Source organism: Dendropsophus ebraccatus, chromosome 14 (genome assembly GCF_027789765.1).
Source record: "Dendropsophus ebraccatus isolate aDenEbr1 chromosome 14, aDenEbr1.pat, whole genome shotgun sequence".
NCBI lineage: Eukaryota > Metazoa > Chordata > Amphibia > Anura > Hylidae > Dendropsophus > Dendropsophus ebraccatus.
Window position 1 is genome coordinate 30,689,456 of NC_091467.1, and position 27,959 is coordinate 30,717,414.

A 27,959-nucleotide genomic window follows, 5' to 3' on the forward strand; every position below is an offset into this window, starting at 1 on the left:
TAAAGTAGATGAAAAAGTTTATTAAAAAATAAACATTATGTACACATCACAAGAACAAACCCTTACGGGTAATAGTCAGATATTCCTTTCTGCATCAAAGGGCTCAAGATGTAGGGAACACTGTTTGTGATAAAACAGATTCACGTAGAGCGAAAGACAATGGCAGTACTGTAAAACCTGTCTTGGTACCAAAAAGGTGCAAGACAACAGGTAACAGTAAAGCTTCTATTGTGTTTACATGGGATAGTTCAGCACCACGTCCTGTTTGGCCAACTCCAACAACATAGGATCGTCGAAAAACTTGCTGATGCTTACGTCTTCACTTAGACCCTGCAACATAGAGATTGGTTAAAATACACTTCAAGAAAACAAATTTTCCTAGTTTAAAGCCAAGGAATAAAGCTTATGAAGCATTCCATTTAAAAATCTAAGTTTGCTATTGATAAAAGGTCCCATCTAGACACACTAAAAAACAAATTGGCCAATTCGCCTATTAGGGTAGGTCTGTCCAATGGTCTCCTGTGTATAGTGGCCTCCTCTGACAGATGATGTTGGGGGAGTGAAGAATCTCGTATGTTGGATGGAGTGCTCTAACTTTTTATTCTCTCTATTGAGAGCATATGAATGATTGGCTGAACTGAATGTTCATGTGTATAGAGGAATCAGGAGAGATAGGAATGCGTTTAATGCAAAATAGTATTCTAGCCATACAAAGTGATAATATATTGTTATGCTATTACTTGTTGATCAACGGTGACCCTACTATTAGTAATCTTCTATAAGGAAGGGGCAATGAGGCTCTGCATGGCCTGTGGTTGTCATGTCTGACCCCTGTAGACAGACCCTCTACAAGGTACACATCTAGCAGGCCTTGCAATGGCTGGAATAGGTAGGTAAAAACTACTTTTAGGCAATAAATTTCTCAATATTGTTTATCAGTCCCATACCTTCCTACGTCTTGTTTTGATCATAAATTCTCTGGCAAGGTGAGGGGCTGGTTGAGGTTCTAGCGGTCTTATGATGATGCTTTTATCCAAAGGGTCTCCTGGCACAATCTGCAAATAATGAAACAAAGTCCATCTCAATGACAGACGCTTAAAAGGAAATCAGGCATCTACTGAGGGCATGTATTTCTGATGTACCTGCCAGTGATGAAAGACAGACAAGGCGAAAGCCTGTCCTTGTGTGTGGGTACGCAGATCTGTCTCAAAACCAAAGGAGTCTATTGCTGGGATAAACGCTTTGATGGTATACAGTGGTGAACCAGGAATAGGAGCGTCCTGCGTGACATGGCCCCTGCAAGACAGAAGGAATTTACTGACTGATATTAAAAAAAAAATGATATATTGGCCATGTATAAAGAGTCCTAAGTTATCACTAACCTTCTTCTGGCCAGAACAGTGTACACAGCTGACACACAGTCTGCAGGCGCTTGTACTTCCACAAAGTAATATGGTTCCATGAGACGCGGAGTGGCCTGTCAGATGATATAGGTAAATTGTATAGAATTAAAGGGAACAGTGATAAGATACATCACGATACACCAGAATAAAGGAACTAAGCTAAACTTGTAAAAGTACTGTTCTGGTACACGGCATCTACATATCTATAGTCTGCTGTGCTATAGGAAACACTGCTTAATGCTTATAGAATACAAAATAAGATTTCCAGGTAACAATTTCCTTATACAAAACGTATGACGGATATAAAGGTACTTATAACACATGTAGCCAAAGAGGAAAAACAACCCAATAAGAAATAACCTTACCATCAGGAAAGCAGAGTACACTACTCTACGGGCTGTGGGAATGATCTGCCCACCTCCCCGATGCAATGGCTCCTGAGCAATGACGGCATCCAGAATCTTAAACTTCACATTTCTGATCACTAAATGAGAAAGAAATATGAGACAGGTCAATAACCATTACAGACAATGTGTGTTCTTGTATCCTGTATTAGTGCAAAGCACTCACATTCATCACACAGAGGGCCCTCTCTTGTCCCCCACTGGAATCCCTGTACAATGCTGTCCTTCACCGAGCTCAGCAAAGCTTTATCCACCTGTAGTAACACAAGAAAGAGATACGACAAAGGGAGATCTGTTACTAGACCCAGGAGAAAAACAGTAGATACAAAGAAATCTTTAGTGCTAAAACCAGAAATAATTTAGCATCATGCGTTTCTGTGAAGTATCACATTGTCAAGTGGTTATCAAGCACTAGAAGCACAGCTACATTCCTGCAAAAACAGCACCACCCCTGTCTCCAGATTGTGTGTGGTATTGCAATTCAGCTTCATTCATTTCAAATGGAACTGAGCTGCAAAACCCACATCCAAACTGAGGACAGGAAAGGTGCTGTTTCTGTAGGACGCAGCCATGTTTTTTTAAGCCCAGAGAACCACTTTAAGGAAGAAGTCTGGCCAAAATGAAAAATCTATACCTACCTGTCCCCCCGTAGTGCGACACAAGCTGCGACTGACTGACGCTGGCCTCCTTCAGCTCAGAATGCTTGCACAGCCAGTCAGTTACACTGCTGCAGTCACTGACTGGCTGAGCAGGCCCTTTCCATCGGGTGATGATGACACCGGAACCCGGGAGAAACTGGAGCCTTGTGGCAGTCAGTGAGCTTATAACACAGCCCTGCAGGAGCACAGGGACAGGTAAGTGTAGATTTTTTTTTATTATGTTTGCAAACCCCCAATAAGATATTGAGGGTGTTTGTGGGGCACTATGGACATGCCAGATTCTCTTTAAAAGAACATGCCTATAAAATATATACTGAGTACAGGGCATGGGGGGGTGAAGCAGAGAATATCTGTAACATATAACAGTGCGAGTTTTGGCCCACGTTTTCATCATCCACGTAGAAAATAAAAAGCACCTGCTAAAAGACTGTCCATTATGTGTTTTCAGTATTAATGTAAGTGACATATATAGTATACATGACAACATCCACCCCTGTATGAGCACTTGTATTGGACTATGTTAACAGGATTGTATTGGACTATGTTAACAGGATTGCAAAGAAAAAGTTGAGGCACTTACCTCAGAAGGCAGGGTGTCATCTACCAAGATGTTGGGACCAGTGGTGTCTGGCCCAAAAGCCCAAATAGAACGGGCAGCCAAAAGATCCCAGTCATATTTTGTCTGGAAAAATTCACCCAGTTTCTTCCTGTGAATTAGAAATGCAAGAAAGACCAAGAAAAGAAGCCGAGTCAGTTTAAAAAAAAAAGGGATTTTAGGAGTCACAAATCCTCCTAAAAGAGTGGCAGCTGGGGTGATCAAACTCCCCTTGATCCTCGATCTGAGCTGCTCCAGACACACAGTTAGCCAGAATGCAAGGAGGACATTCAGATGAAGGGCTATGCATGTAATAGAATGATGATTTAAGTTTGCTAGAACAAAGTCTCTATATTGTGGCTGATAATGTAGTGTCCCACATAGGAAACACTTGCTCTCATGATTGTATACCATAATAAGGCATATATACAAAGATAGGGGGACACTTATTAAGATAAATCGCGCGGACTATGAGTCCGCGCTCCCCGTTCCGCCCCCTCCACATCCCCTCCCCCCGGCGTAAAGAGACGATTTGCGAATATTTTATTTGCAAATCGGCCGTTTTGCGAATAAAATATTCACAAACTGGCTCTTTACGCCGAAAAAACAAAACAAAACATACGCCGGATGATACATGTCCCCTATAGTCTTTATACAAGTTTTTTGACCATTTACCAACATTTTTGTACCTCAAAAAAAAAAAAAAAGCCCTTAAAAATAATATTTAACATATGCAGCATCATTCTGCCTTCATCTTTGCTTCTTACCTGTTCCATGATATCTGCACCACCTCATTTTCAATATCTTCAGCCAGACCTTTTTCCAATGGCTCAGCAATCATTGTGATTTTATTCCTGCAGGCAAGAGGTAGAGGGTATGAATAATTCAGCAGTTTGGGTGTGATAATATCACCATGTGGAAATCATTGATACCTTGTGGACTGCTAACTTACTTCTTATTTGGCGTCTCTGCAAAACATTTCAGTGAAGACGTTTCCACAACAGTCTCACAAAACGTCACCACTGGATCTGCAACCTGAAAGATCACGGAAGGAAAATGTTACTGTCAACACTTTTGACAAGTCTCCATGACACTGTTCGGAGTCTGAGTGTAGAGACCCCCACCGACCACTAGATGGAGCATGGTACCGCTCCTGCAGTGATGAGAGAGACATAGAAGTGCTTAGCAAAACACTTCTCCAAGCTCATTCTAGTAAACAGTCTCAGCGCCCATTCCTTGACTGATCAAAAGTCCTTATATGTCTCTGACATAGCAAAGGTTTTTTAAAATGTTAGTCACACTTTAAAAGAAAGAAAAAAAACATTTAGAAAACTTTCACTTCAGCCAACTCTGAAGCATAGCAAGCGCTTCTCTATGTCGAAACTCACCTTAATATCAATCTCTGAATACATTTTGCGGAGGTCGTGCATAACGCAGTCAAGGTAGAGCTCTCCGGTGCCAAGAATGACATGCTCTCCGGACTCCTCAACCTACATAGATATGGACAGTCACTATACAGAAGATGCACAGTCCATTTTCAGCTTGAAAAATTAGAGTTGGAGACAACTAGAGCACTAAGAGACTCTTAGCTAAGATACAATTAACCAAAACCCAGTGACTCGGCTGTTGACTTAGTTTAGTCTAATTTTTTTTTTGTTTACTGTTCAAATATTCTGATTCACAGGATTCTTGAGTAGTGTACCCCAACTTGTGGCTCTCCAGCTGATGCAAAAACTACCAGGCATGCTGCAACAGCTTGAGAGCCACAAGCTGGAGTATACTGCTATCATAAAATACTTCTCAGGGGAATCGGAACACTTGAAAAAAAATAGAGACTAAATTATAGTAAATAATTTGACAGTCGTTTCATTGGATTTGGTTTTGGAAGATTTTAATGTAGATTTGTGACAACCAACATGGCCAATGAGGATAACATAACCCAAACCTTATAATTCAAGATGTTAAAAGCTTTAGGAAAATGCTAGTATATTAGGAGAATGATATGCGTATAGCTTGACTGACATAAATGATGTACAGAAAGAGACGATACCTTGGTGGTGAGAGAAGGATAGCTTTTGTTGACTTTCCTAAGTCCATCTAACATCTTCGGCAATTCTGAAGGGTTAACGGGTTCCACAGCAATTTTAATGACTGAAGTTGTGTTGAACTTCAGTGGCCGGAAGATCTGAGCCTAAAAAATCAAATTGCTATTTGTGGTGGCTTTCATCCAACAGATGCCCTAATAACTAGAATTGACTATGTTTATAATCACATGCAGTACTTGTATTCCAAAACTTTAGAGAAATACTATACAGAAAATGATGTGCACTTTTTTCCATGCTTTTGACCCACTCCTGGTCTTGGCTAAAAATACTGACCAAAATTCAATGTGTGAACACGGCCTATAATGCAAGGTATGTTATAAGGTAATAATGGATTATTTGCCATTATCTGCTTACCTCCTCGTTGCCCCTTGGCTCTGTGATTGTGGCCGTCTTCACAATAGGCTGATCCACACCCTCAATCAGAACCCAGTTGCCGGCTGGTACTCTGTTCACTTCAATATGATACCTACATGGAAAAGAAAACTAAGTTGATTGGGACAAAAGGAAAATTCTGAAGTGTCAATAGTTTTGATGGGTCAGGGTGTTCATGTCCCTACTTACTGCAGGAACAAGTCAGGAGAAGCATTTTGCTGAGTCTTTGGGGCCCATATCCACTGAGTTATTTTTTAGACTCTAGTAATCGGTGGGGGTCTGTACATTCAGACCCTTTAAAAGGGACAATGAAATCAGTATACATCTTTTCTGTACAAACACTTACCTGGCTACAGACACCCACAATCTTCCTATGGTGCAGACCTGGGAGTCCTCCTCATCTTCTAAAGTGTAATTCTCGCCCAGTACCTTAACTGGCTGCCCTGCATGAATAGTCCCACTCAGCACACGGCCAAAGGCATGAAACTGTACCCCGTCATCTGTGCTGTACATCTTAGTGGTGTGACACATCAGCGGACCCTTAAAAGAAAAGGCAACAAACAATAATATTGACAGACTGATAGTTAACTACGTCACTACCCACAGATCCTAATATGAATTCATTTATAAACCCTACATACATTGATGTATGAACATATATATTGGTATTAGGCTGCCATTTTAAACTCTCTGCTTATATGCAGAAATTATTAACTATGTGTAAATATTAAATAGCCTCATCTTATAATTATAGTATTGGCCCAGGGTAATTTGCTATTTATGTAAATTTCGCCTCATTCTGGGCTAAGTAGTCATGTAGGTGGTCATACACATATGCACACTTACAGACAGCTGTCAATCACAGAGTATGACCGCCCACACGAGCAGAGATTTACAAGAATAAAGGACAAGGCCTACAGATTGTGCTGTGGTTTTATTATGACAGGTTCCCTTAAATAAAAGGATGAAAAGTACGCACTTCAGGATCGCACTGGCTCATGTCCTCTCCAAGCTCTGAATCTACACCCCCGGTATACGTGTGCTCTATTTTGGCTCTTGCGCCCGCCTTTGGAGATGGAATGTGCTGAACACACATATCCACAAAGCCTGCAAAATAAAAGAAAGAAAATGGAAGGGATTACATAGTTATATTAAAAGGGTTGTCCAGGACATAGCTGGAACAGCAGCACATTTGGGTTGTGTCCTATACTGCAATCCATCTCCATTATATTAAATGAAGCTGGCCAGCAATACCTCAGACAAACTGTGGGCAGATGTAGCGGTGGTTTTGGAAGAAAGCAGCCATGTTTTTCTAATCCTTACCTTACACTGATCACCTAAGTCAGTGGATATCATATGAAACTAAAGCTCCTAGCTGCTTATTTGCTCAGGTACACAGCATCTATGTACAGCAGTATTCTCCAAGCTGTGTACAAACTATAACTATAAAACAGAACACTGATGTACTGTCAGGACAGTACGAGTATATCTGTTACCTGTAAATTCTCCAAAGAAGCGATTGCAAACAAGCCTCAGCAGGGGACGGATATTAAGCTTTAGTTCTTCCTTTGTTAGATGGATTCCTAACTCCTCCAGTGTCTGAGGGAGAGTAGTGTCTACATCCCCTACCACCTATAAGAGAGGGATAAAAAACATAAATATCCAGCAAGCCAAGCCGCCTGCAAAAATAGCCAAATAACAGAAACCAGTGCTGACCTGAGCCAAGATCTTATACAGAGGCTCCAAGACGAACTCCACAAAACTTCTCTGGGAGCTGCTTGTTGGGGCTTTCTTGGTGAATTTGCGGCTGTAAAAAGCAGCAAAGAGTTAAACCTGTTTGCAGCTGCCCTTTTGTAGATGGGCTACACTTTGCTAATGCTATACAGGCTATAGACGCAACATGCAATGTGTTTGTGGAGGTACTCACGTTTTTGGATTGAAGTAGATATCACCCCACAAGCGCTTAGAGAACTCCTGATAATTGATATCGCCTGCGGATCACAGAACATAAGACTGCAAAACTATACATTGACTGAGTTACTAAGAAGAAAATAGTTTTTTTTCTTAACTTTAGCAAAAAAAATTTTTAACATATATTTTACTTAAATGGGCACTGAAACAAAAAGTTTCAGACACATCAAAGTTTTTATCAGTTGGGGTCTGAGTGTTCACTCTGAGACCGATCAGGAGAACAAGCCAGGAAGAGTCAGAGCTAAGAAAGTTCTCTCTCTGATCACCTGACAGAGTGAGTGGCGTATGGCAGCACTAGTCTCTCCCAATCTGTTCTCCTGAAAACTCAGACTCCGACTAATGACAGGTAAATATAAAAAATAAAGCTATATTCACCTACCATACATATATTTTATCCCGACAGTCACTTTAAGCAATTCGGGTGTTTTTTCTTTTTCCGTTTACGCTGTTCACCGTGCGGGAACAATAATGTGGACAATTCTGCATGCTACAATATGTAATATATTTATTTTTTTAACATATTTTTATAATGGGCACGGAGGTATTTTAAACTATTATTGGGGGGGTTTATAAGTTTTTTTTTTTTTTAAATGCTTTTAAAAACTTTTTTTTTTTATGTAAAACATACAATTATTAGGTCACATTGCAGAGGTCCCGCACAAATGAAAAACCTGTCACTGTTAGAACGTACATATACGCTCCTGCTGCAAGGGGCATCTGCAGCAGGAATGTATATATACATAATGTGGACGTGAAGGGGTTAAAGAATATGGTGGATGGATTAATGATAGAAGTGCTCCCCATGCCTCTTCTTTTGGTGCATACATATTAGACCATCAATCACTAGGAGGATGACAAAAAAGGCAGTGAGCACTCGTAACCTATGAAAGCAGTGTAATCACTGATAATGTCCATTAGCACAATACTTGTGCCATTTCTTCTAATAAGACAATAGGCCTACCCCCCATATACTGGCCTTATAGTGCAGCAAAGTCTAATGACTTATCTGCTTTAACATGCAACCTGCTATCATAGTCTAGTGCACAGCTGACAAACTTGTGGCCCTGTTGCAAAACTACAATTCCCAGGTTTTGGCTATCCTGGCATGATGGGAATTGTAGTTCTGCAAGAGCCAATTGGCTAAAAGTTTATAATGTATAATTCAGCTACAGGATTTGCCCCATAGTAATAAAGCCTTAAAATCTTAAAATACCGTATGTGTCTGCGTAGATCTTGGCAAAAGAGCCCAGTGTGAAGCAGATGCTATACTGTGAGCTTGCAAAGCAGACGTTGCCAAGGAGCGGGGATAAAACCAGGTTCTCATCTGTAGAATACATGCTGCGGAAAAACAAAGAATCATCAAACTCTACTACAAGCTGCACCATCTCATTATTTCCTACCAAACCCAAACACTCTGTACCTGAGCAATCCATTAACCTCATCCACAATGTGCCTCAACTTGTAATAGGCGTCTGTAGGCGGCAGCTTCAGCTCCAGAATTAATCGATCTATTTTGTTAATGCAAACTGTGACAGCTAACCGTTCCTGCACGGCGTGTTTGATCAGACGCTCTGTGTTAAGCATTACCTGCAAGGGAAAAGAGGTGGAAGATGAGAGACCTTAGAACTTAAAAGGGTAATTCAGCCAATAGGTTATTTGCTGTATTTTATCTTGAAACTAACTGTATAGACTAAAATTCTTACCCCCTCTGCTGCATCGATGAACAACACAATACCATCAGATATCCGAAACCCGGCTGTGACCTCATCAGAAAAGTTTACATGGCCTGCAAAATGGCAAGATGGGTCAGGCAGTGTTCACAGTGTCGTTTAAAACTCAAAAAGACAAAAATGAGCTTAAGGCTATGTTCACACTACGTAACAGTACAGCCGTTGTTGCCATTCGCAACAACGTCCATACTTTGTACAGTGTGGAACTGCCTTTTCTTGTATGGGATCCAGGGCGGAGCGTATACACATAGTATACGCTCCGGCTAGGATCCTGTATGGGGCCGCAAATAACTGACATGTCAGTTTTCTGCGGCCGCAATTCAGTGAATTGACCTGTCAGTTCACAAAATGAAGCGAGCGGCTCCAGCCGCTTGCTTCATTATGTGCTGTGGGAGGTTCTGATGCGGGCGCGCTCTGATGCCCCCACATCAAAACCCTGCGGCAGGAAAGATCATCCAATGATCCGGACAAAGATCGGCCGTTCCGTGACCCGGCCGGGGTCACAGAACGGACGGTCTCTTACGTTGTGTGAACATAGCCTGTCATTAACTTGTTTAGAAGGCCATCATCATACACTCCAAGAAACAACTAGATGACTTAAACAAAACCTGCCCTTTCTACTTTATGAAGAACAGCAGAGCAGAGTTGTAACATAACCAGATTTTCTTCCTCACTGTCCCAACTAAACAATACAGGCATATCCTCTGGGTGTTCCATACCTGGAGTATCCATTATATTAAACAAATAGGATTTTTCCTTGGTGTCAGGGAGAACGACAGTCACCGGGGTACTCTTCATACCTACACCTCTCTGTAAGAAGAGAAGATTAAACATTACACATGGGACATTTAACAAAAGTGTTGTTTTTTTGTTTTTTTTTTAATGATTTTGACATGATTTTTTTTTTTTTGATTTGACATTGAACCTTGTGGCCACTTACCTCCTGTTCTGTGAAGAGGATATCAGTGTAGCACAGCTAAAAACAGAAAGACAAAAAAAAAAAAGACATTCATATAAAGCAGCAAAGGCAAAATTCAACCTAGAAAAGCAAAAGCAGCTGAATTATAACAGTCTAAGGCTATGTGCACACTGAGGAAAAGGCGAGGAATTCAGCCTGAAATTCAGCTCGAAATTCCTCCTATAAAATATATACAGAGCACAGTCCCATTGTGTTCAATGGGTTTTCTGCTCTGTTGTTCACACTGCAGAATTTCCGAGCAGAATTTTCTGCTGTAGATCTGCTAGAGGAATCCTATAGAAGTCAATGGGGGACTTAAATTCTGCTTGAATTCTGCCTCAAAACTTTCTGCTTCAATTCCTCGAGAATTGCTCAGTGTGCACATACCCCAAGAGACAAGATGACTTGGTTCTATAACTGCAGCTATATATAAGAGCTTTAAGTAAGAAGTACTTCATCATTGCCCTGATGGGAGGGAAAAGGCTCAGCATACATTCACAAGCAGGTAGTCTCAGCCATGTTGATTGATTACAGTATTGTACAAAGTTTTGAATGGGATAATATTTTTATGGCCAAGAAAAGAATTGTTTGGATACACCGAGCCAAGTAGTGCTGGCACTTTTAGTACACTGCACACCAACTGGCTCATGTTAACATAAGCAAATCTACTTACATCCTGGTCATGGCGCTTGCGGATCTCTGGATGTGTTTGCTCAATCAGACAGTCCACGAAGCACGTCTGGGGACAACCATGAAAAGAAAGCGGTCACTACAACATCTATTCTATAACACGCAGGGTTAGATGCTGATCATTTATTATATAACTTATGTATACCCAATGGCTGTACCTCTTTGGTTTTGGTCTTATTAATGTTTATTTTGTTCTATTTCCAAGGAATTTACCTTTCCATGATGAAGGTGCCCGCAAAGTGTCACATTCCGAATAAGCTCTGGATTATCCATAAGATCAGCCAAAAAACTGAAGAATAAGAGAATGAATGTCAGAAATAAGATAAGCCTTTAACACAGAAGAAGGTGGCCGACAGGAAGGATACTCACTCCATGGCATACACTGTGGCAGGCAGCCCTTGCTCCATCATGGAGAATTTTTTTGCCTTCACTGGTTTAATAATAGGTTCTGTAAAAATAGAGAACACAGTCTATAGCACATGACAAGGATAAGCAAATAATATACAATCATTTTATGTCGCAAAAAAGATGGTATCTGGGAACAGTAGATCAGTCACTGGTCATGGTGTAAGTTACTGCATTGCTGCCTCTTTTACATGGTTTGGACAATGCTCCTGTATGTTGCACTGACACTATTAAAAGTATAGTGATGCAGGTATGACAAACATTAAAAAGGCTGTGGTGCTCACATGACTGCCATAACCCCTTCCAATAGCTAGCTGCCATGAGTACCAAGAGCCAGATCCTTACCAGTGTAATACTTGTGGCTTATATGGAGGACAAGCCATCGGCTTTACCAAGCTGTATAACCCCTTTAATTTGATGCTATGTGTAGTCAATCGGCTGCTGCACATTGGGAAAGTTCCAGTCAATCCTCTCACCTGTCAGTGGCTGTGTGTCCTCCTCCTGCACTATAGTCTCCACCTCAGGGCCATACACTTCCTCAGCAGTGGGGTAATATTTCTTGTCCTCATGGAGAACAACCTCCATCCCTGTACGATCCTCATCAGGATCCCCCATGTATTCATCATCGTCGTCTTCTTCTGCCTGCAATAAAATAATAAAAAAAATACACAAAGTTGGTGAGGTCCATCTAGGGGTAAATTGTATCGGTCGTGACAGATCCAGCACTGATAACTTTTTCAGTTTTTTTTAACTAAATAATAAAATGAAGCTACCAGACACAGTGTATACTAGATGTTGCAAGAAAAAACAGCTGATGTCTATGTATGTTGGTCTGTATGGCGGATGCCGTGACCTCTGTTTACTGGATGCACATGATTTGACCGTATATGTTTGATGGCTAGATGCATACCAATATCTGGCTTATTAAGTGTGTTCCGTTGTAACCACACATAGCACGCGTGGATTTGATCTTTAAGTGTCAGCAGAGTTATAATATCCAGTATTGAAGGATTTTCCCTATCAGTGAATAAGCACTGTATTATTAAGTGTGGTTTGTGTTAGTCTGTTTTTTAGTATTTTCTGCTTTTCTATACCTAGTATCTAATGGATGGTAATGCATATAACTCATGTAAACAATTGTTTCCCTGATGAACCTGTATAATTGGACAGGAGAAATGCGTTGGAACTAGCTGTATATAGATTACTGTATATAGGGTGATGGTGGGGCACGTTTTGTAGCCTCAGTTAATTCACATGGTCACTTGGTTTGTTATTTTTTCCCTGCACTTATTGTTGAGGGAGGGACTGACACCGTGGTTGGGGCCACCCTATTAAGGAGGTGGGTCACCCCAAAAGGCAGGGTGAGTATATACAATTTATCGTAGCTGTGAGAGAGCACTTTTTCCTCCCCTTGGCCATTTATACGCGGATCCTTCTAAACTACCTCCCAATTTATATATCTAAGTCATAAACCACTGAGTACAGGGGCTCACGAACACATTTTTTGATCACTAAGTGTTGTTTTTATATGATGAGTTTTTAGCATATTTTCAATAAAGGTTATATTTTATATTTATATTTTTTTGCCTTAGGGTGTGAAATAATTGTCCTTAAGTAAAACGTTGCAATAGTGTGTCATACCATCTGGCGTTTTTTTGTACATTCAGGTTTGCGGTGGCCTTGTACATTGTACATCCGCAGTGAAAATTGATGTCTATGTAACCAACCGGATAGATTATACGTCTTACCACATCTACGTCCCTGTCATCTCTGCCCATGTCGTCATCATCATCATCGTCATCATCAGAGTCAAGTTCAGGTCCAACGTAATTCCCAAACTCATCATAGAGGTCGGCGTCCATGTCTGCAGATCCTGATGGTGCACAGAAACAAAACAGTGTTAATATACTGTGTATGACCGGTGTCACATACAGCTATTTTCTTTCTTCAGAGGAAATAGTAACATGAGGGCCTTAAAGGGGGGTTATCCAGGATTAGGAAATAGCACATCTACTTTATTGCTAAAACAGCATCCTGTAATCCAGATTGTGTGTTTTTACAGTTCAGTTCCATTCACTTCAATGAAACTAAGCTGCTAAACTCACACCCAAACTAAGCACAAGAGTGTTTCTGAAAGAAAGCAGCTATGTTTTCCTAAGTATGGAGAACCCAATCATGACAGCGACAGGGGTGGCTTACTCCTGGTGTCTGGTATAGAACTAGCTTAAAAAAAACCTGTTATCCCAAGATTGAAAGTTATCCCCTATGTACAGAAGAAGTGATAACAAGTGGACAGATGGGGGGGGGCTTCAAAATGGATTTGAGAAGAGGAGAAATCCCACTCTTTCCTGTATGACCTGTTCTCTGTTGATAGTCTGTTCCTGGCTTTGGCTTCAAAAATTTGTCAGATAAATCTCTCTGTGTAAACGCATTAGTTTTTTTTTTTAACACAGTTTTATAAGGTCCTGATCTCTGATCGTTTATTGATCCTTCACAGGGTTCCATCAATTCTGCAGGTGGGCTGCATGGACTCTTACTGGATTGTTTGCACTACTCTTTAAATTCATCACCACCACTTGTGTACACTGGGAGAAGTGCAGCCAACAAAGATAATTTCAGGAGCCGCACAAAAAGTTTATGCAATGGGAGCCTATAGGCATCTGTCACATCTGCACAGGCCCCATGCACGTCAGGAAAACGTATGCAGATTTCTTACCAGGAAATACGGATAGATTTTTTTGACACATAAGATTCAATTGGGCATGTATACCCTGCGAGATTTTTCCTGAGTGTTCGTGCTGGAATTCCAGACAAAAGTCTGGAGCTATTTTCCATAGCCCCATAGAAGCATCTGGAATTCCAGACAGCTCGGGATGCCCAGAATTCCAGATGCACTGCCTTCTAGACAAGGCAAGTGCCTCCAGGTGCTGCACATGGCCCTTTAACTGTACACGCTCATAAAATTAAAGGGGTAGTGCGGCGGTAAAGAATTATTCACAGAATAACACACATTACAAAGTTATACAACTTTGTAATGTATGTTATGTCTGTGAATGGCCCCCTTCCCCGTGTCCCACCACCCCCACCCGTGTACCTGGAAGTGTTGGTGCATTATACATTACCTGATCCATGTCGCACATGTCCTCCATCTTGTGCCAAACGTCATCTTCGGCCGTCCGAATCTCTGCCGCCGCCCCCCCTCTGCCGCGTCATAACTGTGCTCAGCCGCAATTGGCTGAGCACAGTTATGCTCAGCCAATCGCGGCTGAGCAGCTGATAACACGGCCGCGTCATCAGCCGCGATTGGCTAAGCAAAGTTATGCTCAGCCAATCGAGCATTGGATGACGCTGCAGAGGGCGGCCGGCATTCGGGACAGTCGGAGCTGTTCGCCGTCCGTCCAAAGAAGACGTCACTGACTTAAGATCGGAGACGGCACGTGACAGGTATGTATAGCGCACCACACTTCCGGGTACATGGGTGGGGGTGGTGGAACACGGGAAAGGAGGCGATTCATAGACATAACATACATTACAAAGTTGTATAACTTTGTAATGTGTGTTATTCTGTGAATAATTCTTTACCGCCGCACTACCCCTTTAAGTGTGGAGCAGAGGGAGATGAAGATGCTGAAGGACAGGGCCTCTGCAGCAGGTCATTTTTTTTTACTTCTAAACTTTTACAGCCATGTAATACTGATGGTTTACTGAAGCCTCCAGGATAAGTATTACTTTAGTGCAAAAACGGCCACAGACGTCTGCAGGAGGCCTTACAGTGTGTATAATCCATAAGGCTATGTTCTCACAGTATTTTTGCTCAGTATTTTGCAACCAAAAACCAGGAGTGAATTGAAAACACACTGTTGAAATTTAGCGGATGGCCGTCATTTTGACAAATAATGGCCGTTATTTCATAAAAATGGCCAATGTTTTAAAATAACGCCAATTATTTGTGATAAAATGAATTTCAACATTGTGTGGACAAAGCCTATCTGTATTTTCAATCCACTCCTGGTTTGGTTGCAATATGAGGACCACAATACTGAGCAAAAATACTGTGTGCAAACCCAGCCTAAGGGTGATGTGAACAGGGCCTTAAGTGTCCGTCACAGCATCCTGAGCTTTCCTGTCATATCCTTGAAACATGAACAAAAAGCACAATGTGAACAGGGTCTAAGGCGGCAAACTGAAGGGCCAAGAAATTCTCATGTGCGGATTCTGATACGGAGTCTACAGCTTCCATTACATTATTACAGGAAGGTCACCGACAGACAACGCGTCTCGCCTTGTATGTCCGCACAGGACTGTGAAAACCGCACCTCAGCTATAAGGACGACCTATGCCTGAATGTGCACCATTGGTTCCATTCATTGACAGCAAGCTGGGTGATTAAAAACAATACAAAATACATCAGACATGAGCAGCACTTCAGTGTAAAATTACTGACTGCTCCCCCTATACAAAACTGCTCCCCCGTATACAGGACTGCTCCCCCATATACCCTGACTGCTCCCCCGTATACAGGACTGCTCCCCCGTATACAGGACTGCTCCCCCTACACAGGACTGCTCCCCCGTATACAGGGCTGCTCCCCCGTATACAGGGCTGCTCCCCCGTATACAGGGCTGCTCCCCCGTATACAGGGCTGCTCCCCCGTATACAGGGCTGCTCCCCCGTATACAGGGCTGCTCCCCCGTATACAGGGCTGCTCCCCCGTATACAGGACTGCTCCCCCCTACACAGGACTGCTCCCCCCTACACAGGACAGCTCCCCCCTACACAGGACTGCTCCCCCATATACCCTGACTGCTCCCCCCTACACAGGACTGCTCCCCCCCTATACCCTGACTGCTCTCTTCTACACAGGACTGCTCCCCCCTACACAGGACTGCTCCCCCATATACCCTGACTGCTCCCCCCTACACAGGACTGCTCCCCCCCTATACCCTGACTGCTCCCCCGTACACAGGGCTGCTCCCCCGTACACAGGGCTGCTCCCCCGTATACAAGACTGCTCCCCCATATACCCTGACTGCTCCCCCCTACACAGGACTGCTCCCCCCTACACAGGACTGCTCCCCCCTACACAGGACTGCTCCCCCGTACACAGGGCTGCTCCCCCGTACACAGGGCTGCTCCCCCCCTATACAGGACTGCTCCCCCGTATACCCTGACTGCTCCCCCGTACACAGGACTGCTCCCCCCCTATACAGGACTGCTCCCCCCCTATACAGGACTGCTCCCCCGTACACAGGGCTGCTCCCCCCCTATACAGGACTGCTCCCCCGTATACCCTGACTGCTCCCCCCTACACAGGGCTGCTCCCCCCCTATACAGGACTGCTCCCCCGTATACCCTGACTGCTCCCCCGTACACAGGGCTGCTCCCCCCCTATACAGGACTGCTCCCCCGTATACCCTGACTGCTCCCCCGTACACAGGACTGCTCCCCCCCCCCGTATACAGGACTGCTCCCCCCTATACAGGACTGCTCCCATCTATACAGGACTGCTCCCCCTATATAGATACTGGCCGGGCCTCACTATAGGAGCTGTACAACTAAAAGTCTATACAAGCCATAACACAAAAGGGACGTGTGATCCTGGCGCTGGGCCCTTTAAGGTACAATGGCTGCAGAGATACGGGATAGTAAGAGGTGAGCACAGCCGCTCCAGCATATGCCGGTGTGAACACTGTACCTGCGCTTCCCGGGATCACACGTTACAGATGCGTCTCCTCCGCACGCGCCGCTTCTCTGCCTCACGCGCACTTCCTGCGACTCCAGCCGTAAAGGACCCCTGAGGGCTGTCCTCCATGTGCCTGTTCTGACTAATGGTGGGCACAAGCTTAACAAACAGCTCCTTCACTGACATCCAGACTATTATGCTCATTCGCAATGCCTGGCCGGAGTTAAAAGAAAGATACTAGAAAGGAAAGTAAAATTCTCAAGGGCAGTAACTTAGCCACCTATAAAAACACGGAAGCAGCTCAGGCCGCGGCCGTGACGTAACGGCTTGCAATTGGTTGAATTGTATCCTATACAGCGAGGGAAGCTTGTTACCATGGTGACGGCGTTCCTGCTGAATCGAAGGAGGATCTGCGAGGTAAGAAGGTGATGGAGTCTCAATGGGGAATATCTTCCCTGATCTTACTGATCTCTGTTTTTTATACATAGTTATTACTGTGCACTGTGGAATCTGCAAAATTATAAAGACAGCTCTACTCTACCTGCACAGTGGGTATTCAATGGTTGCCAACATTTTCTGACAGGGTACTCTAGCAACAACAAAAAAAATATTTAAAATTAAATGGTGCCAGAGATTTGTAATTTACTTCTATATAAAAAAAAATCTCTAGTCTTCCAGTACTTATCAGCTGCTGTATGTCCTGCAGGAAGTGGTGTATTCTTTCCAGTCTGGAAAGCAGGAGAGGTTTTCTATGGGGATTTGCTACAGCTCTGGACAGTTCCTGTCATGGACAGAGGTGGCAGCAGAGAGCGCTGTGTCATACTGGAAAGAATACACCCCCTCCTGCAGGACATACAGCAGCTGATAAGTACTGGAAGACTGGAGATTTTTTTTTTTTTTTTTTTATAGAAGTAAATTACAATTCTCTGGCACTTTCTGACCCCAGTTGATTTGAAAGATTTTTTTTTCACTGGAGTACCCCCTTTAAATGTCATCTTAAAGTGGTCTTCCGATTTTCTTTAAAAACTTTTAGTGCTTCTCCCTTACAGTCCGTAGAAAATGAGTAATTTACTAAGTGCTCTGAAAGGAGCTCTGTTTTAACCCTTTTGGCATATCACATGATCAGCGATGTCACCATCTGTTCCTTTAAGTGATGTCCGGCCTACACACGGCCCTTCGTGTTTTTGCCAGTGATTGACTGCAGTGCATTCTGGACAGTGATGGAAAAATGGAAACTACAACCCCCATCTGCAACACTCATATTATGTTATTCTGGGTCAATCTGAGGGGGTACAGTCAATCTGCTCAAGTTCCACGGCACGGATCTGCCTCCCTGACACTTCAGCTCGGAATTAGATCCTAGGAAAAACATTGCTGCTTTCTTTAAAAAAATAAAACAACGCCACCCCTGTCCACAGGTTGTATGTGGTATTACAGCTCAGCTCCATTAACTTCAATGCATCAGAACTGCAAAACCACACCCAAACCGAGGATGTGCTGTTTCTGAAAGAAAGCCGCCATATTTTTCTAGGCCTAGATAACCCCTTTCACAAAATGGTGGGGGGGGGGGAACACACACATTTCTCTCCATAGCACTCTAACACCTCTCTGCTGTGTACCAGAAAGTGATGTAAGTGAGTGACAAGTGAGAGACGGAGATCTCTGTTCTAGCCAGTGCTTCCTAAGTGCACCGGCTACCTAAGGGTGGGTTCAGACTACGGAATTCTCACGGATAAATTCTGCAGAATTCCGTCGCCTGTACGCACTCAAGGCGGCGTGCCTTTCCGCCGGCTCCATAGACACCATTCTATGGACCGGCTGATTCCGCATTCCGACGAAAGAATTGTCACATCAATTCTTTCAGCGGAATGCGGAATCAGCAGACCAATAGAATGGTGTCTATAAAGCCGTGGGAAAGGCGCATGGCCGTGAGCGAGTACAGGCGACGGAATTCCGCAGAATTTATCCGCGAGAATTCCGTAGTCTGAACCCGCCCTTACACTGACTGACTGACTGGCAGTGAATGACACAGACACTGACATTATGACACTGACACACAGCACTTACAGCTCAGTCTTCTCCTCCTTCCTCTCTTTCAGGCTGTTCTTCACACTGCGAGGTTGAGGACCTTCCGGTCATTTGATCAGGTTCTTCACCCTTTTTTTCTGTCTGTGCAGGTCCTGCTCCTGTGTCTTCTGATGTTCAGCACTCACCCTGCACTACAGTGAGCAGACTGAACATCAGAACACCGGGCTCCTCTCCCTCTCTGGGCCTCTAGAGGAGCTGTGGGCCCCGGCACTTGCCCAGGTAAGCCCTGTGCTGACGCCGGTCCTGGAGCACAGTCAAGCATAATCATAATGCCAATCCACTGACAAATATGGTCTGCACCAGAGCCTGTACCCAGAAAACTAAGTCAAGGTATGCATGCATAAAAATTTCCCAACATGTTTCCCTCATTGGTACTAGCTTCATCAGGGGACAAAACTGTGGGTAGCACATAAAAAATGGTAATATTAGGAAGGCCCTGCTTGTGACAACATGTGAAAATATTGAAGCTAATGAACAAATAAACTGGCCAGTTGAAGCCACCTACTCAACGTGGCTTATGAATTTTGTTTTCAGGCTACATGCTTCTGTGGATTGGTTTGGTGATTATGATTGATTGTCTATCCACCCCTGTATAATAGAGCCATTCCCCATCTCTTTTGGTGTCTTGTAATGTGAGATACCTTGCATTCATCTTTGCTTCGTATCAGTTCCCTTTAATGCATTGTGAGAAAAAGCCAGTTATGTCCTTGGGTTCAGTGATGGCCTGATGAAGTACAGTACATGATTAAAAGATCTGGACTGAAGATCAATTTCCTTTCAGGAAAAATCTGAATCAATTCACAGGTAAATTTCACAGTCAGTCTGCCTATTCAAAACTTGCCCTTATAAAGCTATGGCAACCTCAGCTGTACTGTAACTTTATGACTAATCAGGTCACATCTTTAAGACCCTGATCGATCCTGAATGGCCATAGTGATTTAGTGCTACACAGTAGTGTTTTTTTGTATTTTTCTTACTTAGCAATGAATGATTCAGAAGTTCTTGATTTTCGGGAGCTGGAATGGGAGTTGGCCAATGCTGTGGCTGCAGATGAGAAGTATCAGAGGGAGAATGCTGCAAAATTTCGTGCCATTCACCAGAAAGTGGCATCTTACGAGGAGTTCAGGTATGTGACCTAATAAACAACTCTGGTCTGGACACATAAATGTATGGACAGTATGATATGCTCTGAAAATAATACAACTTCCTAAACCATACATAGATTACCAATCCATTCTTGCCATGGTGGTTGTCGTCATGTCTCTATGATTGCTTGCTTCTGTTTCACAATGGCTTCTATAATCCAAAGCAGAGTGCACCATTTTGAGACATGTCATTTTGATGTCAGAACTGCCGTCTTGTTGAGGAAAATCTGTCCCACTGTATTAATGGCTGAAAACAAGCTTAATGGCTTCACCAGCAGATTAGTGAGTGCAACTCTGGGGCATAATACATAATGTAGTTTAGTTGCAGCCGTGATGAATTCCATCCATTTGGGTACAAACATTAACCATGGCTGTTGCAGCAGTTTTTAAACTCTACACCACCTTCAAACCGGCATAGATTTCAGTAAGGCCCGGATTTATGTAGAAAGGTATATAAATCCAACATGCCCAAGTGCTGGTGGGGAATTAAAGGGGTTATCCACAACCTAAAAACTTTTTATAGGTTGTTGTCTGTATAAAAAGCATAACAAACATCTTATGCTTAACTCTCCGGGCTCCAGCGGTGTCCTCCTGCAGTGTCTCCAAGTCCCCCACTGACTGCAGCTATTACCATTTCCGCAGACAAACTTGTCCCAACAATGACAACATGCTCAGTCAATTACTGTCTGAGATGGGACAACTCAGTGGCTAGTGATTGGCTGAGTGGGCTGTCACTGCCAAGACGAGTTCCTCTGTGGAAGTGGGGTGGTTAGCAGGGGGTCCCGGAGACACCACAGGAGGACACCGGGAGAGGTAAGCGTTAGATGTACACTTGTGACAGGTAGTCTTTGCTTCAAGAATAATAGATTTTCATGGTCCCCTTCAGGATCCACACAGTAGCTCAAGTCTCAGCTGATACTGTTTGCATTCACCTTCCTTTACACTTGGCAAACAAGGATCCTTCTTCTTACAGCAGAATACTGTAGACCAGTTACTACAGACATGCTAGATGCCACACTAGACAAGAAGCTGCATTAGTTTGGAGCCAGTGTAAAGACTTGGTGTAAATGGCCAGTTTACTGCTACAAGAGTCTAATGGAAAGATAAGCCGATGTGGAGAGATTAGGAAAGCATTAGAACAGGAGCCCTTAGATAGACGCTGTCCAGAAATGATGACAGCAAGCATCGTGCCAGCCGTATATCTATAACAGGAATATTGTATTATATGTATCATTCATCCGTAATGCCAATACTTACTGAGGGAATAATACATCAATGTGACAGTACTATCTTTATATATGCCTATTGGAATGCATAAGGTTCCTTTACTGCTTCCTAGTGTAAGCAGTTCTGCATGTACTTCATTATGTGAACTGGTAGGGTAGATGTACACAGGGCAGGAAATAACAGGTAGATACATCTGTTGATTTCGGCATATATCTATCACAAAATCCGCTTGTGTGACATACAGATTCTGCTGCAGATTTTAACCCTCTGCACTGAAAGAATTTACTGTCCATAAATCGCAATTTGGGGTATGTGTGCATTACCAGTACAGTGTTATCTGTAAGGTACAGAATAATAGCACCACCTAGTGGCATGCCTTAGGGTATAACATATTGTTCACACATATATTGTGCAGTGAATTACATGTGAAGACAGAATGTAATATACATCCCATTGTTATTAATGGGAGTCCGTGCTGCAGGTAAATCTGTGAACTGCAGATTTGAAGCCCACATCATGGGAACTAAAATATCCTGTCTGCATAGAAGCTGTAGAGATGACAGTGGTAGATTTTCCAGGATATTGTCTGGAAATATAGCCCAGGTGCCAATTGTTCCACTACGGCTGGGCATTTACTATAACGTTTAATCATTTCCTTTTTACTTTTTTTTTCTAATTCTGATCGGAAACACCAGGAAAGTTTGATGTCCTTTTTGCTAGATTAAACTTTTCATTTGTACAATGAATTCTGCTTTCATTTGTTCTCCGCAGAGACATTGTAGCAGCTTCTAACCTGAAACCCTTGGAGCGGAAGGACAAGATTGGAGGCGATAGGAAGCAGCCATGGAACCCGACTGCCACAACAAGCAGCTCGTCCAAAGAGCCAGCGAGTGCCGTGTTACAGGTGAGGCGGAAACAGAAATTGATTACATCTGCTTGTCCCGGCCGCTCGCCTCTTTTCTTTATGACACTATTTGAAACTCCATCTTCTCTTGTAATCCAGATGTGTCCATTTGATTTCCTCCAGCAATTCTCAGTTCCCTTACTGTGGCTTACCTTTGCTTGGTTTGCAAATTGTGACAGCGAAGGCTCCTTTTTAAGAGATTAGCCTTTTGTATACATTTAAAGTGCCCCTCTGTCATGCAGAAGCAGCCATATTGTATGTGACATCTGTCAATTCGAGGGAAATTACATCACTACAAATCAAAGGAGTAGGAATGTACCCACAGAGCAGGGGGCCTCCTACAGCTACTGCCGGCCTGCTTCACTGGATTCCCCAACCCCAAGGACATCAACACCCTGTATTGAAAGGACTGCTGATGCCGATATGCTAGATTCTATTTCAATGATATGGCATTTTTTTATATTTAACCAGCCTTTGTGTATTGAAGTGTATTTCCATCTTATAAAGTATTTGCAATCAGTAGCGTTCTACAAGGACTCCCACTGATTTGGGAAATAAATGGGCTACAGCTTCACTGTTTTGCCCTGCACCAGCCAGTCACTCCCAGTTTATTGTTCTCTAGCTGTTGCAAAACTATACCTCCCAGCAAGTGGCTGTCAGGGGATGCTGGGAGTTTTGCGGCAGCTGTAAAGCCAAAGGTTGGGGATTACTGCAGTTGAGGTGCAGACTATAAGGACATGCTGGAAGTTATAGTTTTGTGACCACATGCGGGCTGTCAACGTATGCTGGGAGTTATCATTGCAACAGTTGTAAAGCCATGCCACTTTAAATAGAACCCGTCAAATAAGTTATGTTACCCTAGGCGTACACCTCTTAGTGTATCCTGCTGGGACAAGGGGGCGGGGCCTAATATAAAACCGGCGTACTTGTACGTTGGTCTTTGTAAATCCTCCCCCTTTGTTTCCAGTCTGTCACTTACTAGGCACATACTGCAGGATAAGGAGTCTGGCATATTCATGAGCACCAGCTAGCTCTGCCTACCTGCTATTGACTCGCAGGTTCGTCCTTATTAGTGTACCTTCTCACGGACCGGATTACAGCGGATAACACGCTACAAAATCCACTGTGATCCTGGATACTGTCATTTTCTATGGGTTTTTCACATGGATTTTTACATGGATTTTTCATTCCGCTGCGAGTATTTAAAACCCCCTTCCCACCTAACCCAGAGCTGCCCGGCTAATATACTACCTTGTCGCGCTCCTGCTGGCTCCCTAACATCCCCCTCAGCCACTCAGTGTGTTGCCCTGCTGCAGCCACTGGGGGGGAGGGGAATTCACAACTAAGGGTGCTATTACACGGCCCGATAATTACTGTAAACGAGCGCCGATCTGCTAGATAATCGTTTAACAAGGGCTGCATGGACATTGTTACCGATATCCTTGCAGCCCTTGCTTAAACTGCATACAATACCTATCTATGGTCCAGGGCTCCTCTTGCGCTCTGCTTCTCTCCGGGTCCCACGAGCTGAAGTTCCAGAGCGGCCTGTCTCAGCTGACAGGCTGCTCAGCCAATCACTGGCCGCTGCGTTCCCGGCCAGTGATTGGCTGAGCGGCCTGTCAGCTTATACAAGCTGCTCTGAAGTTGCAGTGCGCAGGACCCGGGGAGAAGCAGAGCGCAAGAGAAGCCCGGACCATGGATAGGTAATGTATGCACTTTGCAAATCGTCAGCCACCGGCCGCACACCGCTATTACACGTAGCGATGCGCGGTCGGTGCCCGACAATATCAACGATCAGCCGATGATCGTTGTCGTGGCTGATCGTTGTGTTTATTACACGGAACGATAATTGGCCAGATAGTGCCGATTCGGCCGATTATCGTTCTGTGTAATAGGGCCCTAAAATTTCTCTCTCTTAATGATAGAATAGGGGTGTTGTTGAACTTCACTGTCTAAATCACGTTTTTGCTAATTAATAATTGTGTTTTGTCTGTGTCTTTTAACCATTGTAGGAATCAGTGTCAGAACCCAGAAATGCGTTGGAGTTTTCACGCGACTGGCGTAGGATTGATATGAAGGGGAGATATGACTTCCTTTTGCAGATTGGGGCTGAGAAGTTATCCCGTATCTTCCATGCAGAAGTGTCCTCGGGTCTGCTGGGGGAGTTCCTTCTGGTGTTCGAGCAGTATCTCCGGGACGGACAGGCGAGGGAAGTGATGGAGATATTGCAGTGTCTGGCAGAGACTCCACGCTTCCACCTCAACCTGGACTTCCTCAGCAAGGAGGAGATGGAGCGCTGCCAGAGGCTGTTTGTCAAGCTGCAGACTTTAGTGGATGATGAAAAGGAAGCAGATGGGAAATGGAAATCAGCATTACAGCAATTAACAATTCATTATAAGGTCAATGAGACGAGAAACTAACTTACATATTACTGTCATCATTATAGGAATGAGCAATAACCTGCTATTAACCAGTTCTCTCATCCCAGATTTCTTCACGTATTATTACAGTCACCTGGTCCTATCTGTACAAGCTTCAGCAAGCACAGCTCTAAAGTTCGGTGTAAATAAAGCAGCTTTCTATTATAGTTCGATTCGGTTCCATTTTTCCATTTTTGCTTGCTGTCAATGAATGGAAGTGTCCTGAGACTGAAAACCTATACACCGTGGTCTTCTTGTAGCAAGGGCAGTCTTGGGGTTGAACTGCTTGTCCTGCTTCCTCATATAGTACCCTAGCATTTTCCTGTAATCCCCTACACTGCTCATTGCACAGAATTTTATACAATTTTTAAAAATTTATTTATTGACTCTATGTACTGAGCTACCCACAGTGGGGACTGCAGTCAGCTAGTTTGATAATGTGCTACAGTGTTCCCTGACCTTCAACTCTCCAGTTATAAAACTACGAATCTCATCATGTTTTAGGCCCCTGTAGGCACCTGTTAATAAACCTGTGGCTCTCCAGCCATTGCAAAACCACAACTCTCATCATGCCCTGACAGTTTACAATCAGCTGTTAGGATATGATGGCAGTTGTGGTTTTGCAACAGCTGGAGAGCAATACTCTGTTACATGCAACTACTACTGCAGGGTGTGAGGGTATGCTGAGAGTTGTGACTTTTATACAGCTGATGACTAAATGTTGGGCAACATTGGCCTGGACCATTTATTTTAATAGGCAGTATGTAATTCTTCATTTTCCTTGCGGTGGAGCTGGAGGGGAAATGAACATTTCCTGGTTTTTTTTTTACACAGTATATCTGATCTCTTAAATTCCTGCTTCCACAGTGCCACATCTGACCACAGCTTGTGTTTGGTATTACACCTTTGCTCCATTAAGGTGGATTGGGTTGAGCTGTAATACCACACAAAACCTGCCAACAGGTGTGGCGCTGGTTTTGGAAAAAAGCAGCCATGTTTTTGTCTCTTACCTTCCTCCTTGACACCATCTCGGGGCAGTTTATTCATGTGCTTCACGGTCCAGAGAGACCGTTAGGAGTACTGTCCACACCCATAGCGCCAATCCGCCCCTGGTCGGCCGACCCCTTTGTGATGATAATGAATGGAGTGGGCCGGATCAGCGCTTAGAGGGCAGGCAATGCTCCTAACCGTCTCACCAGACCATGGAGCACACGACAACTGCACCAGAACGGCGGAGAAGAGAAAGGTAAGAGACATACCTTCTTTTTCTGTGTCTCCTGTGCAATAGGGACATATCAGCAGGTTAGATTGTCTAACCCAGGGATGGGGAACCTTCAGCCCTCCAGCTGTTGCAAAACTACAATTCCCATCATGCCTGGACAGCAAAGCTTTGGCTGTCCAGGCATGATTGGAATTGTAGTTTTGCAACAGCTGAAGGGCCGAAGGTTTCCCATCCCTGGTCTAACCTAATAGTTCCACTTTAAATAACACCTATAACAAAAAGGGACGGTTTACAGCAGACAACTTCTTAAAGAATAAGTACAATATAACCGAATGGTTACCTTACCAACAGCAGAATGATCAGAATGACATCTCTTGGTCTTTCAGGTTACATAAACAACGGCATGGTAGTCAGGGAATGACCCCTTTGATGCAGCAACTTGCTTTCTAAGATGGTCCGCCAACTACCTGCCTTTCTGTGGAGGATGCTTTCCTACTGGCCCATGCTCTCATATGTAGCTGCCTCGTTCCTGCTCTATCTACATCCAGCCAGTAGTTTTGAGATAGTTGGAAACGATGACGTCTTCAAGTCTTTCCACTGCCCGGCGTTCCTATTGTTTGAAACTGCTGCTTACCTTTTAGACATGACCTTTGAACTTCCTTGCCGCTGCAAGCCTGAGATAACAAGGTCCGTAGTATGGTACTATCAAGAGAAGACGGGAACCAAAAAGACCTATGTGCTCACAGACTTCAATGGCACAGTCCAACTTGACGTCCAAAATCTTCAAAGTGGTTCCGATATTGTTCTTAGGTTCAGTATTCGGATGTTCAGCCTCATTGTGTTTAAGGCACAAATAAAAGATTCTGGAAATTACATGTGCGGCTCCCGGGATGGGCACTTCTATTATGGATACAACGTTGATATTCAGGACTCCAGGAATGCCTATGTAGCCTTCGAAGACAGATATGGTCACCCACAGCCGGATCTGAAAACTAAATACTTTGTGTCCTTCACCAACTTTTGGGAATGGACAGTGTGTGACCGATGTGACGTGCGAGGGGAACAAAGGAGGATCGGCTTATGCTACGTCAATAGTACCTACCTGAACGTAAGATTTTATAACTATTGGAGAAGGGTAACTTCATGTGGCTCAGCAGCCGTTCCTTCTCAATTCAAGCAATTGCTATCCACACGAAGACCAGAGATCATAATCCGGAGCTGCACAACTAAATGCCATGTGCCAAAAAAAGGCATTCTGGGTAAATTCAGCACCTTAATGCACCACATAATGAAGCTTAAAGATTATATACCATGGCTTCCCAAGGTACCAACACAGTTACATACTCACACTATAGGCAACAGCCTGAGCATTGCTTGTCCAGGAGCCAAACCAGAACATGCGGTGGCTTGGGACAAGAACGATGAACCACTTTATCGTACAGAATATCTAATCGGGATTAATAAGTCTATGAGAGTCTTCATCGATCATGGAAACCATCTAAACTTTCGCACTGTTCAGTACAATGACAAAGGAGTCTACTATTGCTGGCTGCAGGGGAAGATGAAAGCCGGCTTCAGGTTGGCCGTGCAAATAGATCCTGTAACAAAGCGTAAACTTGGCGACTCCGAATCAGTCTACGCCATAAAGATTATTGGGACAAGTTTTGTGATTTTCACCATTATCTTCATCTTGGTCCATTGTATGAAGTGCTGCAACTACAACATAAGACGCCTGCTGTTCGCTGAAGATCCTAGACGTGAGGACAGAGTATTGCTTCCGTAAAACAAGGAGACCTCTCGTAACTTGCTCAGCCCTTATAACGTTCATCCATTCATATGGTGGATAGACTTGGAAGCTGAAGTTGAATACATCTCTGCATGTTAATATTAATAAATGAATCCAATGTTATATTATTGTTCTTAGTAACGAAGTTCACAGACTGGGAAAAAAAATCTATTGATTTTTAACCCCTTGTGT

The 27,959-nt window shown here is 43.6% G+C and overlaps 3 protein-coding genes across 9 annotated transcripts; 2 read left to right on the forward strand and 1 right to left on the reverse strand.

The window, feature by feature from the left end:
- EFTUD2 (elongation factor Tu GTP binding domain containing 2) lies at positions 1–17,091 on the reverse strand. Its single transcript, XM_069953950.1, has 28 exons — positions 16,988–17,091; positions 13,041–13,165; positions 11,769–11,934; positions 11,257–11,335; positions 11,101–11,176; positions 10,871–10,936; positions 10,180–10,215; positions 9,959–10,049; positions 9,213–9,295; positions 8,930–9,096; positions 8,723–8,847; positions 7,466–7,529; positions 7,255–7,345; positions 7,035–7,170; positions 6,518–6,645; positions 5,885–6,078; positions 5,521–5,632; positions 5,112–5,252; positions 4,450–4,551; positions 4,014–4,096; positions 3,829–3,915; positions 3,047–3,173; positions 1,974–2,061; positions 1,769–1,887; positions 1,383–1,477; positions 1,143–1,296; positions 948–1,055; positions 1–330 (listed from the first exon to the last, which is right to left on the reverse strand). The coding sequence occupies exons 2-28, from the start codon at positions 13,152–13,154 to the stop codon at positions 235–237; spliced, it is 2,928 nt and encodes a 975-aa protein (XP_069810051.1). The 5' UTR covers positions 13,155–13,165; positions 16,988–17,091; the 3' UTR covers positions 1–234.
- On the forward strand, positions 17,069–24,926 carry DNAAF19 (dynein axonemal assembly factor 19). 6 transcript variants are annotated; one of them, XM_069953953.1, is made up of 5 exons: positions 17,069–17,392; positions 19,075–19,122; positions 20,045–20,189; positions 22,207–22,339; positions 24,352–24,926. In XM_069953953.1, exons 3-5 carry the CDS (start codon positions 20,047–20,049, stop codon positions 24,757–24,759), a joined length of 684 nt encoding a protein of 227 aa, XP_069810054.1. In that variant the 5' UTR covers positions 17,069–17,392; positions 19,075–19,122; positions 20,045–20,046; the 3' UTR covers positions 24,760–24,926. The 6 variants fall into 6 exon arrangements, with proteins under 6 accessions (XP_069810054.1, XP_069810053.1, XP_069810052.1 ...); XM_069953955.1 differs by lacking the exons at positions 17,069–17,392; positions 19,075–19,122 and adding exons at positions 19,145–19,282; positions 19,732–19,867; XM_069953952.1 differs by lacking the exon at positions 19,075–19,122.
- Positions 24,927–25,351: 425 nt separating this feature from the next.
- FAM187A (family with sequence similarity 187 member A) lies at positions 25,352–27,878 on the forward strand. Of its 2 annotated transcripts, none has more exons than XM_069952997.1 (2): positions 25,352–25,437; positions 26,368–27,878. In XM_069952997.1, the coding sequence occupies exon 2, from the start codon at positions 26,433–26,435 to the stop codon at positions 27,762–27,764; it is 1,332 nt and encodes a 443-aa protein (XP_069809098.1). In that variant the 5' UTR covers positions 25,352–25,437; positions 26,368–26,432; the 3' UTR covers positions 27,765–27,878. The 2 variants fall into 2 exon arrangements, with proteins under 2 accessions (XP_069809098.1, XP_069809099.1); XM_069952998.1 differs by having other exon boundaries at positions 25,434–25,519.
- Positions 27,879–27,959: the final 81 nt, after the last annotated feature.